The 17,656-nt window shown below is 47.0% G+C and overlaps 1 protein-coding gene across 2 annotated transcripts in view; it reads left to right on the forward strand.

Annotated features, from left to right (window-relative positions):
• PIK3C2B (phosphatidylinositol-4-phosphate 3-kinase catalytic subunit type 2 beta) overlaps positions 1-17,656 on the forward strand; it is a 90,635-nt gene that overhangs the window by 41,506 nt on the left and 31,473 nt on the right. For both annotated transcript variants that reach the window (XM_083745657.1, XM_083745658.1), the window contains 7 exons: positions 3,201-3,312; positions 3,909-3,988; positions 4,655-4,718; positions 8,407-8,553; positions 9,528-9,561; positions 11,372-11,567; positions 14,959-15,081. In XM_083745657.1, the coding sequence (XP_083601783.1) occupies positions 3,201-3,312; positions 3,909-3,988; positions 4,655-4,718; positions 8,407-8,553; positions 9,528-9,561; positions 11,372-11,567; positions 14,959-15,081 (756 nt within the window). The remainder of the gene's footprint in view (positions 1-3,200; positions 3,313-3,908; positions 3,989-4,654; positions 4,719-8,406; positions 8,554-9,527; positions 9,562-11,371; positions 11,568-14,958; positions 15,082-17,656) is intronic.

Genomic DNA, 17,656 nt, shown 5'->3' on the forward strand with positions numbered 1-17,656 from the left:
AAAAGCTAACATTTTATTTTTTTTACATCTCACTGTATGCATTTGATACTGGCTCTCATATATATAAAACAACCATTCCTGGTGCATGCCGAATACTTAAAGAAGTTCTGGAACTTCATGTAGCTCAAACTTGAGAGGTCAGGGAAACTTACCTGTGGTTACTCCTTGCCCGACATGCCCAGACTTGAGCCCAGATACCAGGCAGGGACGTTGAATGGAGTGGGTGGGGGGAGTCCACCTACAGGAGACACACGGAAATAAATCTTCCATAAAATGTACAGATCCTTCTTTTCATAGGTTTCAAAGTGCCCACATCCATTCAGGTTGCAGCCTTGAGAATAGAAGTGGCGGAAATTTAATCTGCCAGCCAGGCAGGGAGGCTTCTCCTGTGGGACAAACACTTTAAATTGCACAAGCACAAACAGTGATAGATGCTCCTTTTTTAATTGAACATATACACATATTTTCAAGCGCGTAGGAACGTAGGCAGACCATTGGTCCACCTAGCTCTAGATCTTTTACACTGACCACCAGCGGCTCTCCAGCATTTCGGACAAGGACCATTCCCAGCCCTACCTGGAATTGAACTTGAGAGCTTCTACACACAAGGCGGATGCTCTACCACTGAGCTGTGGCCCTTTTCCCAGAGTCTGAAGCAGGCCAGGCAGTCCATCTAGCCAGTACAGTGGTGCCTCGCAAGACGAAATTAATTCGTTCCGCAAGTCTTTTCGCCTTGCGAGTTTTTCGTCTTGCGAAGCACGTTTTCCCATAGGAATGCTTGAAAATCAATCAATGCGTTCCTATGGAAACCGCCTTCAGACCAGGTCCGGGTACAGTCTGTCCCCCGACCTCTTCTGAAGGCCGGCGGGGGGGGGGAAGTCTTTGCTTCCCCCCGCCTGCCTTCCCGGGACAGCGGAGACTTCTCTGCTGTCCCGGGGCGATCTTAAAATGCTGGCAGGCGGCAGCGAAGGCTTCACTGCCATCCCCCAGCATTTTAAAAGCCCCCGGGACAGCGGAGACTTCTCCGCTGTCCGGGGCGATCTTAAAATGCTGGCAGGCGGCAGCGCTGCCGCCCGCCAGCATTCTCCGCTGTCCCGGGGCGATTTAAAAGCCCCCGGGAAGGCAGGCAGGGGGGACAAAGACTTTTGCCCCCCGCCCGTCTTCAGAAGAGGTCCAGAGGGCTCCCCAAGCAGTGAATGTTTGCCCCGTGCGAGGGGCGCTCTGCTTAAGAGCGCCCCTCGTGCGGGGCAGCAGGCTGCTATCCGCAGCCTAGGCGGGAACTCTTCTGAAGGCTGGCGGGGGAGAAGGGCTTTTCTTCCCACCACCAGCCTTCAGAACAGCCTTCTGAATGTTGGCGGTGGGGAGGAAAACCTTCCTCCCACCACAAGTCTTCAAGACAGGTCCGGGAACAGAGGATAAGCGCTGCGCACCTTCCCCTCTGTTCCCGGACCTGTCCTGAAGGCTTGCGGTGGGAGGAGGGCTTTCCTCCCCACCGCCAACATTCAGAATGCTGTTCTGAATGTTGGCGGTGGGGAGGAAAAACCCTCCTCCCACCGCAAGCCCCGGGAACAGAGGAGAAGCCCTTCGCACCTTGTCCTCTGTTCCCGGACCTCCCACCGCAAGCCTTAGGACAGGTCCGGGAACAGAGGAGAAGGCGCGCTGCGCTTCCCCGCTGTCCCCAGAGATTTCCCTATGGGCTTTCGTCTTGCGAAGCAAGCCCATAGGGAAATTTGTCTTGCGAAGCCGCTAAAAAATCGGAAAACCCTTTCGTCTTGCGGGTTTTTCGTTTAGCGAGGCATTCGTCTTGCGGGGCACCACTGTATCTTACTGGCAGCAGCTCTTCAGGGGTCTTGCCCCATCACCTGCTACCTGATTCTAACTGCAGATGCCAGGGACTGGACTTGGGACTATCTGCAGGCAAATCCTGTGATGTAACACCAAGCTGTGGTCCCTCCCAAGGCCTCTTGCCCTTCTGTTAGCTCTTGTCACTTCCTTCTCACTCCCTGAGTTGATCAGGGAATATATGAGAAGCACATCCCACATTTGCCCACAAACTGCAATTACACTTTCTTTCCCCTTTTGCTAAAATGACAGAACAGCTGGGGTGGGGATGTGTGGCAGGACAGGAGGGGCAGCAGAGCAAGCCACTGAGAGCAGCAGCAGGAGGCCCTCCAGGCCCGGTCCAAATTAAATGTTTTCAGGAATTCCCTATCTGCTTAGGGGCAGGTGTTAACAAGCCAACCTGAATAAGAATGCCTTGTGGCACTTCCTGAAAATGAATGCAAAATCTTCCTTTTGTGACCCTACTCTCTTTTTTTGGCTATCTCCTTTTTCCAGCTGTTGAGTCTGAGCTGCTTCAGTGTTATTACTCTACTTGTCTTTCTTCCCTTTAAAAACACAGCACTCCCCCCCTCGCTCTCTCCTGTCTCTGCAAACTGGCTTTCTTGTGTGATGGCAGCTATGCCTAGTCTAGGCCAGGATGCAGGCTTGACATAGATAAGAATTGACCCTTTCCTCTGGCAGGTGAAAGGACCAGCTTCCTTTCTGTCACTGGCCTTCCAGCATGGCTTTGCTGCTTCTGTGGGCATGTTTCATTAGAATCGCAGGCAATGGCTCAGAGGTTGGCTCCAGGGCTTTATGTTACAGATTTGGGTTTGCAAAGATGCATGTGGGTCTTAAGTAGACCATACTGAGAGGTCATGAGTTACAAGGAGGTTGCAGGACAGTTAGAAATAGCCAGGTGTTCAAGTTGTGATTTGGCTAATCTTCCTCCCAAAGATTCTCCGCTTCAATACATTTTTATCATTGTTGCAGTTCAGGGTTAAACATTTTTTAGAATTCACCTGATGTACATATTATATTTAATCTTTCATTCTTTGTCATTCCTGAAGCTTTCGAGTTTTCTTTTGGACATTCTTGAGTGTTGCAATTTTTTACACTGGGTGGGGGAAAGTATATACATTTAATTGAAGCCTATCTATGGGATTTGTAGACCTCTGATTCTCTGAGAGCAAAACTGAAGTATATAAATATTACTTGACACACCCAGTGTCTTCAAGCCAAAGCAGTTGTAGAGCTAGGATATATTAGGTGCTGGAAGCTCCAAGTAATCTGCTCTTTCCTGCCTGGTTTATCCTCCATACAGCACAGAGGGAAAAGCCGTTTAGTTACAATTTATTGATGTGTTTGCATCCTTCCAGCAAACATCCACTGGGAAGTCATGAATACATCCAGCACTGCAGGAAGTTTGACATTGATATCCGGCTGCAGCTGATGAAGAGGAAGGCTGTGCGCACTGACTTGGCTAGGACAGTAAGTATTTGCTTGCCAGTGAGCAGCAGAACTGTGTGATGTCTCTGCCATTACAGATGGAATATGTGCTCTATTTTGCCTAAGGTTGCAGGTCCAATGGTGGCATCTAGAGCACTGTCTGTTCCAGCCATACTGGATCTGTTTCGATTATTGCAGCTTAAGGATGCGGTCAGGCAACCACCAGCCTCCTTGACCCTTGCCCATCTTGGATTCTTGGAGCTAGCTCTAGGGGGTTGAGTGGGTGGGTCCCAGGAATGATTGATGCCTCACTGGAGAAGGGGGAAGTACCATCGGCCTTGAAGGAGGCAGTGTTGCTCCTCCTCCTTAAAAGGACCTCCCTGTACCCAGAAGTGTTAAACCTCTGAAAGGCCCTCTCCTTCCATGTAACTCTCGGGTTTTAAAAGTGGGTGGAACCGGAAGGGGGGTGGTCTGGAAGAGGGGATTCTCTTTGGCAGCCCCAGGGGAGGAGCGCAGTAACCATGATTTTGCTCCAGGAATCTTCACGCTTCCTCATTCACACTAAGCCATGGTTTTCCTTAGCATTACATGCAAACGGAGTCAAGATGCATGTGAGTAATTAACCTTCACTTATGCAGGTGAACGATGACCAGAGTCCTTCCACGCTCAACCACTACGTTCACCTCCAGGAAAGGCCAATCAAGCAGACTATCACCAGGTAAAGATGAAAGGAGAATCTCCGGGTCACGGGTTCAAGCCCCACGTTGGGCAAAAGATTCCTGCATTGCAGGTGGTTGGACTAGATGACCCTCGTGGTCCCTTCCAACTCTGCAATTCTATGATTTTATGGAGTGGCAGCAGCAGCATACTTCGGGTGGCCTATGTAAAGCCAGTGCTTTTTTAATGGGGGTACTCATGGGTACACAGTACCGGCACCTCTTTTTGTTGTTGTTAAAAAGTGTGGCACTTACTGTAACAACTTCATGGTGAGTACTGGCACCTATTTTTCTAGGAAAAAAGCACTGTGCCCCCCAAAAAACCCCCAAAGTAAAACAAAAATAGACCCAGTGCTGAGTTCTTAATTTAGGCCTTCCATATTGAACTCCCTCCAGCCTCTTGGGAGAGAGGGCCCTGGCTTAGTGGTAGAGCATGGCTTACATGCAGAAGGTCCCAGATTGAAGCCAAGCATCTCCGGGTAGGAATGGGAAAGTCTTCTGTCCGAGAATCTCAGGAGACACTGCCAGTTTCTGAACTAGATGGACCAATGGCTTTGGGCTGTTGCTTAAGAACTCTCCTTGACAGAGATCTGTTTCCTCCATACGTACCAGCCGTGACTTGCTTCCTTTCTCTATGCCAAGCTGTCTCTTGTTGTTTCTTCCAATAGGCAGGCCTTGAGTCTCCTCTTCGATACCTTCCACAACGAGGTCGATGCATTCCTAGCCGTGGAGGTGAGAGGATAGCATTGGGGTTAATGTTGTGGTTAAACATATGTTGAACTATGCATATGGCTTTGGTGTGCTGCAAACGCCTCTGTGTTGGTGAATATTATTAGATGTAACCATTACACCTTTGGCATCTTCAAGCTATGAAATCCATCCATAAGGAAGCTTATGATAAGGAACCCAGGAACCCTCAACCACTTTCCCTGAGACACCCTGATCGCCAGTCTTCCCATCACTTTCCTCTTAGCTCGAACCATTGCCCCATGTTCTTTGAGCTACATCTCCAGTTCCTGGTCTTCTTCGGCAGCAGCAAGATAAGAAGCACGTAGCTTTGCACTTGCTTTCCCTGCACCCACTTTGGTATAAAACCCACCATATTGTTTGGCAATGAACAGTAGCGGCTGGTGGGGCAGAATAGACCCAGCTGTGTTGCCAGTGGCGTAGCGTCGGGGGTGCAGGGGGGGGTCGTCCGCACCGGGCGCAACAATTGGGGGGGCGCGCTCGAAACTCGAGTGCTAAAATCCATGGGTTAGGGGGCGCAAATTACTTGCCTTGCCCCGGGTGCTGACAACCCACGCTACGCCACTGTGTGTTGCGGAGCTGGCTTTCCAAAGGCTCCTGCCACTGTCGGTTAACCAGATGGAGGCTTGGCATGGTGTGGGCGCAGCAGTGGAGCCAATCTGATGTTTCTGGCACTGTGCCCACACTTTGCCAAGCTCCCTGCCACCATACCCCTCTCCCTCTTGGTAAGTGGCAGGGGCATATGGCATAGGGAAGCCAGATCAGCATTGCTGCCCTGCTGGTCACTACTGCAATATAGCACCTGGTATGGACATCACAGGTACGTTTGAAGATGCCAGATATAACAGACCATTGTATGATAGTATTTGTGAAAACACAGGCTAGGGTTAAATGACAATGCAAGTATTTTTCGACGCTGCAGTTTCCTCCAGGCCCTTCCCATTTCACTATGTTGCTCACATTGTTTCATTTCCTGCTTCAAGCTGATAAGGTGCTAGTTTGTTTTTTTACTGTTTTTGCTAGAGTGACGTTTGCTTTATAAAATAAATGCCCTGAACCTTGCTTCTCCCATCTCGTCTGACAGTCCACTGCTTGCTTGCTTTTCTTCCTCATTCCAGTCTTGAATCCTTCATGAGAGTCAAATTTCCCAACGTAAGGTGAAGGCTGCCAGCCACAAGTGTGCTTGGGACTACAGCCAAGAGGCGGATCTGCATAGCAGCCTTTGCTATCAGTGCAGAAAACAAACAGGGTGTAGTGAAGTGATCCCCAGGTTCTAATCTTGAAATTGTCAGCAGCTTTTAACAGCAAGTTCCTATCTACTGTTTGTTTCAGTTTCCCTTCCCTTGCGATAAATACAGTCAAAAACATACTTGTGAAGGTAGACAAAAAAGAAACCCAAGACGTTGTGACGGTTACATTTCTCATGACGGTAAAGGGATTCATATAGGGTTTTTTCCCCCTATTTTGAAACCTCTACGTTATCGAGCACTTAATGTGGAGGTTAGAAGGTGTGTTTTAGATCTTGGGAGTAGTGAATTTAGCGAAAGGAGAAGGGTAAGCAGGAGACTTTGACAACTTTCTAAATTGCCAACACTGAGGTTGCCAGCACTTTATAATTCCAAAAAAATTATCAGGGATAGTGGATTCAAGTCCTAGCATAGCTTTGTGAACTGAGCTGAGAGTGCAGGAACAATAATATATTCAACTGAGCAGCTAGAATTGCCTTTAGACATCTCTCTTGTGTGATTGTCTGGTCCTTGCTAGTGATGAAGGTGAAGGGCTTTTTAGCAAACCGATTGGAACAAGAACTAGTTTGGTCCCTATCTGTGAAAGCACCCTCTTGCAGTCAGATCGCCATGACTGGGGGCAGAAAGTATGTGTGAGTGTGAGAAAGAAACCATTCTCCTCCTTTCAAGAGGTGAGTCATAACAAAGCTATCTAGGAAATCTCAGCTGAATGGAATGTAGTTCACTAGTATGTAATCTTGAGGTGTGTGATGGATCCTGAAAATAACACATTTGAGAAATGAACAAGTTACTTGATCCTGTGTTTTTTGAGCAGGGAAAAGGAAACGCTTTCTAGGTTCCAGTAGCTAGATTACTACGCTCTGAAGATTTTGCTCCCCCTGCATGGTCCTACATTATTTCTCCCTTCCTGCACGTTTGTATGGAAATGTATGTCTGTGTATGTACTACCTGCAGCAGGGGTCGGCAAGGTTTATCTTGCCTGGGCCAGATCGGTCCTGTGGAGATCCCTTTGTGGGCCGAATTGCGCACCTGCCTGCCCGTGATTTCTGGTGCCAGCGCAGACACAATTTCTGGTGCCACGGAAGCGAGTCCTCGCGCTGCGCTGCGCTGGTTTAGCGCAGTGCTCAAGCAGGCAGCTCAATTCAGGGGCAGCTCGTGGGCCAGTCAAATGACCTCCGCGGGCCGCTTCCAGCCCATGGGCCTTAGGTTGGTGACCCCTGACTTACAGTGTCAGAGTCTGAATACCAATTGCTGGGCATAATAAGGGTTGCTGCTGTCTCACATCCTGCTTGCGAGCTTCCCATTGGTATTTGTTTGGTCACTGTGACAACAGGATGCTGATCCAGCTGGGCTCCTCTTTCTGGCCCTTACCCCACTATTCCACAAGCTTTTGCTAGAGCAATTGTCAGCATGGCATCCTTCCTTCCAGATGAAAAAAATAAAAAGTTATGTGCAGTGAAGCTGGAAAACTGTAGGTCCATTCTTCTACATCCTCTGTAGTGCTGACTGTTGACTCTTTTGCCCCTGCAAACCATATACTGCAGAGTCTTATCAATCCAATGGATTATAGAGCTTCATGTGCAACAAGCAACAGTGCCCCTTAGTGGCACTTCTACCTATTTGTTCCAAGGTTCCCAGGCTGAAATTACCGTATATTGTTGGAAGGAGCTGGTAATATCAAATGGCTTCATGGGTTCCAGGAAACTTGGTGTTGACATTAGGACAGTAGTTCCATCAAAGCAGGACTTTGGAATGGAATTCCAAGGTCCTATTACTTGCACCAGTGCATTAGGACATGCTTGAACACAACAGAGTAGCTGCTTTATTTCTCCAAAACCTATTATGTTGAAAGCCAATATTAAGATGCAGAGCTGGTGGCCACGATACGGAAATGATGATGATAAATACCCATTTGTCTTCCACTTTTATGACATTGGTTGAGTTTGGGGTAAAAGGAGCAGAAACAAGCTCTTTTGTGCTTTGTTGAGCAGCTCTCTAAGATCTGCTGGAGTTAGTAGGCTCCTTTTTATGTTCTCTTTGGTCAAACTCACACAAGGTGCTGGGATTTTACTGCAGAATAATCACCCAGTTTATGTCCAGGGAAGCCAGATTTAGTGATAAGGCAGTTAAGGAAGAGGTAGATAAATGAAGTAAATTTATGGTGGGGTTACTACTCTCATTCACCCTAGATCAGGGGTGGGGCACCTGTGCCCTCCAGATGTAGGGCTCCGACACCCATCACATCCAGCAAGCATGGCCAGTGGTCAGGGATGATGGAAGTTGTAGTTTAGCAACAGTTTGAGGGCTGCTGATTCCCACCCCATGCCCTAGAAGCTGGCTATACGCACAACTCTTTGAGGTGACACATTGTGTTTTGCTCTATGTGCTGTTGCCTTGAGACATGAGACTTTCAATTCTTCATCCAGGGAGACGTCCAAGTGAAGGCAGAACGAGTGATCCAGTCTGTCATGGCCATTTGCAATGCTCTGGCTGCTGTGGAGTCCCAGGAGATCACAGCAGCCCTGAATCAGCTGCCACCCTGTCCATCTCGCATGCAGCCCAAAATCCAGAAGGTAAGAAGCAGGAGCTGGTGAAAGGAAGCAGCAATATTTAATCTGAGTGCCTAAGCTAAATATGAGAGAAAGAGGAGAGTAGAATTATTTTAGCAGACTCTTCCATTTTCTAAAAAGACGTAGCTAAGAAAAGACAAAAAGTGCCCTTGTGACAACTTAGTTTTCACACTTGACACTAAAAAGCACATTTGAGATTCTCTTTTTTGCCATATGTGAATACTGTTAAGGCAAGATAGCTGTGGACACAAATTCAGGTGTGAATTCTAGCCCGTGTAAAGTTTTTGCATTCACACTGTGCACTGATTTTGAGCACACTTGATTTAGCCTTGTGTGTTAATTTGACCTTGGACAGTTTTGTTGCTGATAACCTTGCTGCATCCAATATGGAGTGCATATTTTAAAATGCCCTCTTTCAGTACATTCTTGGGAGCTAGATCTGCCTTAAGTGCCATTACATTGGCTGGTGCTTTCCGTTGCAGCAAAAGGGAGAGCCTTTTCTGCAGTGGATCAGCTATTTGGAACTCCCTAGGTCCTTTGTTCTTTGCGTTTAGGGAACATTCAGAGACTTTTCCCTTTTCAGAAAGCTTTTTAATTACGTGGATGGATTTTCAATCAGTTTCATTTATTTATTTTTAAAAAATAGTTCTTGAATTTCTCTTTGTTTTAATGGGCTTTGTGTGTATCTTCTGGAATTTTATTTTATTGGCGGCTTTTAAAATGTTTTTGATCGTAAGTCCATTTTTTAGCTTCTGGACAGAAGCAAGAAACACACATTTTACAATAAAGCAATAAAGTGGTTAGAATTTTCCCCAAACCTGGGAAAACGTAGCTGCTATTCCCACAGTTGGATAGCTTGAGTTGCTGGGAATGGAAACACATTGACATATGTTATATAAAGTGTTTGCTCAGAGTTGCTTACATTTCAGTCTGATTTTCATAAAATATTTCTCTTCTGGTTTCTCTTTCCTGAGCAGGATCCAAAGGTTTTGGCCATGAGGGAAAACAGAGGTAATAATTTCTCTTCTCCTGTAGTTGCTATTGAATTCTGAAGGCTTTTTACTGTCCACTGCCTCCCAAGTGCACTTTTCCAATTATTGTATACTGTTATTTATTGAACAAATTATCATCATCATTAGCCCTTTGAATCTTCAGCTTAGACATCTTGAGTCCATAGAGTTGCTATTCCATTAACCAGACTTTTCAGAGCAGGGTGGTTTCCTAGTAATAATGAAAATTCAGACTTGTTTTTCAAAAATATTGAAGCCCCAACTACACTAAAGACCTTGAGGGATTGTGCTTCGGGGTCAAAGTAAATATAATGTGGGAGATCCCTGAACAGGAACCTCTGCAATGATATAAAAAAGTTGAAAGGAGGTGTAGAACCCTTTAGACCATGAGAGACATCCTTCCAGGCCATTTTACCAATGGAAAGTGATCCTCACCCACCCACTGACAAGCTACTGCTTGCAACACAAGGGAAAACCATACATTTGGCTATAAGTTTTGATAGAATACAGATAATTGAACAAATCTTGTGGCATTACATTCTTCACTAAATTATCTTTCCACTGGTATATAATTTTATGGCATTACTCCAAAAGAAAGTGGTGTTACAAGCCATCAAACCTTGGAAATACATTTTTTCCAAAACGTTTCCACAGTTTTGGCCACTAGTGTAGAGACCTGTATGTTTTGGCCTGTGTGGCAAATGGTAGCTTTTGAGTTTTGTCCCGAGAAGAGGAAAGGGGCTTGTATCTGTAGACAACCCCCAAGATCTTTCCAAATCTGAAATTCTATTATCTGTGCTTGTCTTCTGGTATCCCTATCTTAATGGAGATGAAGGAACTTCAGGAGTAAAGGAATAAACTTTAGGATAGATGTGAGGTTAAGTAACTTGAGTAGGAGCTACAAAGTGATGCATGCTGACTTCATCTGCAGTAGCCCTGCCAGTTGTACACCTGAGCTTTATAAATGTTTGTTTATAATCGTTTATATACATGTATGTATAATTTATAGTTTATTGTTTAGATTTGTACTTCAGTCTAAATGCATTATTAAGGTGGCATAAAGTAAAAAAATAAAAAATAAAATGAAATGTCACAAACACATATACACCAATATTTATTTGCCAAGTTAACCCAAATTCTGCTGCAAGAAAAACCAATTTCAGTAACCTGTATAAATTATGGTAATTAAGCAGCCTTTAAAAAAAAGCAAATCTCTTGCCAGTGTAGCTGCAAAGGGAGCCATGTATGGATGGATGCATGCAGTCATGTAGAAGCCTGTGGGTAGGCTGAGCAGGATTTTATGTTGACCTGGAGGCAGGGCGTCAATGCCTTGCAATTATTGTTGTTGTTGTTGTTGTTGTTGTTGTTGTTGTTGTTGTTATTTATACCCCACCCATCTGGCTGGGTTTCCTCAGCCACTCTGGGCAGCTCCCAACAGAACACTAAAAACAGGATAGTACTTCAAACATTAAAAACTTCTCTAATAGCTGCTTGCTCACTTCAGATAAATAGAAGCAGAGTAAATTACGCAAAATAAGCAAATTTATGCAGCTATCTTAATATGTATAACCCACACAGGACTTTTCTTGGTGCCGAATGCTGGTTTCTTTTTGGAAAAGCTTCAGACTATGACAGCCCTGCAGAGAGGGAACTATAGGAGTCATAGGGAATTTCCAGAAAGGGTTAACAACTTTGAAAGTTGGAACTTGGCAGGCCTTCCTGTTGTCAGAGCGTCTGCCAAGCATATTTGCTCTGTGGGGGCATATTTGTGAGGTTTCAAAGTGCTTCTGTCAATCCCCCCCCCCTTACAGAGAAAGTTGTGGAAGCTTTGACGGCCTCCATCTTGGATCTGGTGGGGCTCTACTGCAACACATTCAATGCCGACTTCCAGACTGCGATTCATGGGAACCGAAAACATTGCCTCTCCCAAGAGGCCCGGCTTCTCTCCTGCCCCCTCTCCTTCACCGTCTATGCCACTCACCGCATACCCATAACCTGGGCGGCAAGGTAAGCAGCGGCGTCTTTTCTCTGGCACCAGGGAAGGACCATCTGACACTTTGCGTTAGATCTTGGGATCAAGTGTGTGTACATATATAGCAGCCATAGTGGGGGCATTGTACGTATTTGGATCAGGACTGTAGAGCTGTGCAAAGGTGCAACTCCATTTTCCTGATTTATACACAGATATCCCTGAAGTTTCTGCTTCCGCAGCACACAGGTGGTTATTATCCAATGGAGCACCTCTGAACTAGTTGTGTCACCCTGGTCAGAAACACATATCGACCTGGCAGGTTCACACATCACAGTAAGCCAAGCTATGATGGGACAGTGCAATCTGTTAGCTCCTAGGGAGGAAATTTCGGCTGTTTTGCTCTTCCATAGTCCTTTTCACTCAGCACGGTGTGGCAGCTAAACCAAGGTTTGGCTTAGTGTGTCATTGGAACCTGAGATTGTGGTTATGCTTTACAGCACGTGGTTAAGGGGGAAGAGAGCTTTAACTATGACAACACACCAAACCAAACCTTGGCTTAGCTGCTGAGCTAAAAAGACAAGCAAAGAGCAAAGCAACTGTCCCGTCCTCCATGGGAGCTCACACATTCATCCTAAGTCATGGCTTGGGCTCAGCATTATGTGTGAACACAGCCATGCTGTTTATCTTAACCATTTCATGACTTCCTGGTTATATTTCAGATTCCGTTTGGCTGCCCGAGGTCACCATCAGTGGGGAGAAATTGTTTCAACCTTTACTGGCTAAATGAAGCCAATTTGCCATTTAAATCCAAGTTGCCGTAAGATCAGCTTCATGGATTCAGTGTCGCATATTCCCGGCCCCTTGCTCCCACAATTCTGACAAGTCCTTAGAAATCAGGCTGGTAGGGATTTAAGCAAACACAACATTTTGTACTCAATGCATTTCCCCTCGGAAGAATGAGGCTGACTAGATGAGGTCAGAAGACTAGAGGAAAGCTTGCCTATAAGGGAGTTGGCTGATCTGACTCTTGTTCAGGGCTGTTTTTGGAGGCTCCCTGGAATGCTATGGGAGAATCCTTTGGTCTCGGCACCCCGCCTCCCTGGCTCGGTCCTACAGACAGTGACAGATGGCTGCTTCTCAGCCTGGGCTCTTGCCCCTTCAGCCAGTGACTGAGTGGAAGGGAATCGCTTAATGGATATAGGGACAATAGGAAGTCTGGGCAGGGAGGGGACATTCCTTTGTAAGCAGCCTTTTGCTTGTGTGTTTGTGTTTCTCTAAAGGCACGGAGGCATTGCCTGGGAGGTGCCCCTTGGTAATCCACATCCCCAGCAGCAGACACATGCAAGTGGGGTGGGGGGGGGAGGGTCGGGGTTGGGGAAGTGATGGCAACATTAGCCGCCGCCCCTCCAGGGACCTCTTGCCTTTGTACCATCCTTAATGTATTCCAATGAGTGACTCTGAACAAAGGCAGTAGCCTGGGAAATCCAGGCCTGTCTTGACCTTCGTTGCCCCGCAGCCCTCCCTGCATCATCGCTTGGCACCTGTCACATGGCCGGTCCTTCTGACAAGAGCGCCATGTGATGGCATTCTCCGTGGCGTATGTCAATCCAGCTGGCTGGGAAGGAAGTTGGGAGAGTGTCTCTGAAAAGAGCACAGCCTGAGGAAAAGACTCTAGGCTTGGCTTGTTGGGGTATGTGTGTGACAACTGCCACCTCCTAGCCCCCTCTCCCTCAGTCAACAGCTGGAAATGGATTGAGTTCTGCCATTGAGTAGCCAAAAGGGTTTCTGCTCAAATTTGGGTCCGGTTTGTGGGAGTTAAGTCAGGGTTAAGAAACCGTCTGATTTGAAACTGCAGCCCTGTCTGCGACCTTGGAGGATAGGCTGTTGATGGCTACTAACCACAGTAGCTGTTTTCTACCTCTGCTGTCAGGGGCTGTGGGGCTCTGAATACTAGATGCTGGAAATTGTAGGTGGAGAGAGTGCTGCTGCAATTGGGTCCTGTTTGCAGACTTCCCTTGGGCTTCTGGTTGACCACTGTGAGAACAGGATGCTAAGTGAGGTAGGCCTCTGGCCTGGTCCAGCAAGCTTTTCTTATGACCAGAGTTTTAAGAAGAACATGGTTGGCACAACCCTCTTTTCATAGCCCTATTGTTGCTTGTTGTCACGGGGAAGGGGCGCCTAGAATCAGTCTGTGGACGCAGGGCATTGACTCTAAGCTTGTAAATGTATAGGTGTATAGAAATCTAATGATTTCTGCTGTGGCAAAAACATAGTTAGAAGAGGAAGTTATTAATTAGCCATTGTTTTATTTTAGTATTTTAACGTTTTAATGACTGTTCTTTTTGAAGACCACCCTGGAAAGGTGGAAAAACACAAAAAATAATTCAACCATTTCACTCAAGCATCTTAGTAAGCTATGTAAGTGAAGCTGACAGTATTTTGAACAGTGGGTTAAAATACCAGCATTTTTGTCTTGTGTCTGTCTGCTGGGCATATTTTATATCTGTGCAATGCAGCAAGAACAAGAATATTTCTGGCATGTGGAAAATAAGCATGACACTCGGTAATGTACATGTTGACTATTGTTTTATAACGTTTGGTGTTATAAAAGGTCCTTGCCCCAAGTGGCATACAATCTAGAAAGCAACGCCAGAATAACAGCAGAGGAAGGAAAGGGGAGTGGAGGTAAACAGGGGAAAGAACAGTATTGCAGTTGCAATACTGAATAGGGTATTGAGGATTCAAGGATTGCATCAAGGAGGTTCGTGGGAAAATGTATTTATGTTTTGAATATCCTCCAAGGCTCTTTCCAACCCCAAGGCTCAAAGGTGGTTAACTGTAGACTGAAACGCAAACATAAAATGTCCTGTAAAAATACTGCTGAAACAAACAAAGCAGCACAGATTGTAACCCTGTCCCAGTCTCTCTCCATCTCCCCAGCCCCTCAAAACTGAGCTGAAATAAAAGACCTAGCAAGGCTTCTGGCCTTGATGAGTCTCAAGGGGCAGACGAGAAGTTTTGTAGTTGGGGGTCATCTACTGAGTCAGGATGCCTCTAATCGAATGGACAAGATTTGTGCCTATCAACCAGACTTGAACCATCTGGGGTTTGCCTGCCATTCATTCATTCTCCTTTGTGTGAGGGCTGGGGGGGGGGGAGGGAGCCAGGGAGGACTAGGTGGGGCTGTTCCAAGCTTCAGATTAAAACAGATTCTCACCAGTGACTCAGCTGCTGAGTTTGAAATAAATCAAGTCAAAGTATTTATTTCATGGGTTCCTCCTGTTTGCTATTCGACTGCAGCTAGGAATTGTAGCAGGCTGCTTCCTCCCAGCCCCTGCCTCCAGTCTTTCGGAGATCAAGACCTTTTCTTTCTGCTCTGCGAGATAACAAAAATTTACCCATCTCCCCCCCCTTTTTTTTTTACAGCTATGAAGATTTCTATCTCTCCTGCTCACTCAGCCATGGTGGCAAAGAGCTCTGCAGCCCCTTGCAAACCCGAAAAGCTCATGTGTACAAGTACCTCTTCCATCTCATCATCTGGGACCAGCAGTAAGGCACCTCCCCACCTGCCCTTCCCTGTCTGTGTTGAGAAGGGTATAAAGGAAAGGGTGGGAAAGCGGCTGGGGAAGGGCGATCTCATGTTCTTTTAATGCAAGTTGATAAGGGAGGTGGATGAGAAATAATTCTCCTCTGCTTGTAGCTACATAGCTTTGCAGGCAAAAAGTCCCAGTTTCAATCTACAGAGTGAAGAAGCCGTGTACGGTGAAGGGGGTTCTTAATCTATTGCTACTTTTAATTTCTCTGCTCTACATCAGCCTACCCTACCCCACAAGGCTTCAAGCCCTATGGTAAAGGTAAAGGGACCCCTGACCATTAGGTCCAGTCGTGACTGACTCTGGGGTTGTGGCGCTCATCTCGCTTTATTGGCCAAAGGAGCTGGCGTACAGCTTCCGGGTCATGTGGCCAGCATGACTAAGCCACTTCTGGCAAACCAGAGCAACACACGGAAACATCGTTTACCTTCCCGCCAGAGCGGTACCTATTTATCTACTTGCACTTTGACGTGCTTTCAAACTGCTAGGCTGGCAGGAGCAGGGACCGAGCAACGGGAGCTCACCCCGTCGCGGGGATTCGAACCGCCAAGCTTCTGATCAGCAAGTCCTAGGCTCTGTGGTTTAACCCACAGCACCACCCAAGTCCCTCAAGCCCTATGAGGAAGACATAATATGTGTGTGTGTTTGAATGGAGTGAGGTATGGCCCACAGGTCCCCCATCCCTGCTGTAAAGCAACACGTGTATTATAAATTAGTAATGTAAAACAGTGATCCCTAAAAAGCATGCAGCAGGTATCAGCAGTAAAGCAGGGCTACCACTCTGTGTGGTTGTGTATGTGTAGTTTGGCCTTCCCGTCTTACAGTGCTGGTTTTCCAAGGTGCATCTCCTATCAAGCGCCGTAATGTCTGCAGAGGAGAGATGCAGGTCTGTAAGGCAACAAAGGGACAAGCGACAGGCACATGCCAGGGAACTAGGACTGCCTGTGGCTTTTGGCGCATGTCCACTGGGTCTCCTCTTCGATCTTCACGGGGGCTTCCTGGGGAGACAGATAGTGGGCAAGCAGCCAGCTCGTCTGCTGTGTAAAGCGTGACTCGGTCCCTCGCTGCTTTTGTGACTCCACAGAATCGGCCCTGCATGCCTGGACAATTCCCTCCCATAGGCAGAAGTTTGAATCTGAGAACCTGGCAAAATAACATCCGATAGGTGTAGGATTGCAGAGGAGTGGGAGCGGGTGTCATCTCCCAAGACCTCGTTGCTATACACTGTGCAGTTGCTGAAGGGGAAGGGAACTTGATCCTAAAATAGCCTGGGCAGCAGGAAGACTGCTGGCCATCCCCCTCTCCACTGAGGTCCAGTAACATTTGACGTTTTTTCTAGGCCAGCAAGAGGAGATGGGGGTGGAGGTGGGAAATAGATAATTTTAGAAGCTGCCTGTCCTGCAGAAGGACGCACAGTGAAGCTACATGGAGAGCGTTGCCTCAGCTCCGCTCAGTGTGAGTGCTTTATTCAGTGGATGAGCCCCAGGATGGGAACAGCCCAAATGAGGAGCCTGCCATGTAGCAGTTTTCCTGCTGGCCCTTAGCTGCACAAAGGGCTTCCAGGCATGTGCAGCACCCTTGGACTGCCTCTGGGCGGGTATCAGGCCGTGCTGATCTGGCACACTCCCCAGCTTTGCTAACACTACAGGATCGACTCAGGGGACTGGCTGGTGGTCCTTCCTGTTAAGATGGCTGAATAGAAAGGGGAAACCCCCTTGGACAAGGTTAGTGCTCATGTGCCTCCCCCAGCTCCTCCCAGGAAAGCTCCAGATGGAAATGGGCGATGCAGGGCGGTTGCACTCCCTCTTGCAACCGGAGACGTCCTCGCACAGCTTCCTCCGAAGCCGGCCTCACTGTATCTCCAAAGCCTGCTTTTTAAAAAACAGAAACCCCCACAGCACAACCCTGGGGCATATGAAATGTTTAATAAAGCATTTCTGAACACATGCAGTGTGTCATTTCCTCAGCATTTAGTAATGAGCATGTCAATTATTTGAGGGGAAGCCTTTTGGAAAGAAGGTGTTTTCCTAATCTTTATACAGCACTGAGAAAACCCTTGGGTATTTTATTAAGAGTAGTGGTAGTTGTGGGTGATTAATGTATGACTTCCAAATATGCTTGAGCCCCAATATCACTCATTTCCAAGAGTGGCAAGCCTGTGTGGTTCATTAGCCAGATGCTGGATTTTTTAAGCTGGGTCACCTTGCTTCAACTCCCTGTTCAGCCATGGACTTCACCGCGTAATCCTAATCAAGTTACTGCCTGTAAAGCTAAAATAGTGATTTGTGAGAACTAATAAGGGAGCCTTCACTGTAAAGGTCCTTCCCTTTATGATGAGCTAGAACAACCTCCTTCAAACTGGTGTCTCTCTTCGAGGTGAGTCTGGTGGCAGTTATATTCCAAAACATCTGGAGGGCATCAGGTTGGGGAAGGCTGAACTAGAATATCAGGGTGCAGGAGTATGAAGGAAGAAAAGCACATTTGTTTCAAGGACTCTTGGGAAGCAGCTTTTAATCTCTGTATCCAGGCAG

Source organism: Podarcis gaigeae (genome assembly GCF_964106915.1).
Source record: "Podarcis gaigeae genome assembly, chromosome: 6".
Lineage (NCBI taxonomy): Eukaryota > Metazoa > Chordata > Lepidosauria > Squamata > Lacertidae > Podarcis > Podarcis gaigeae.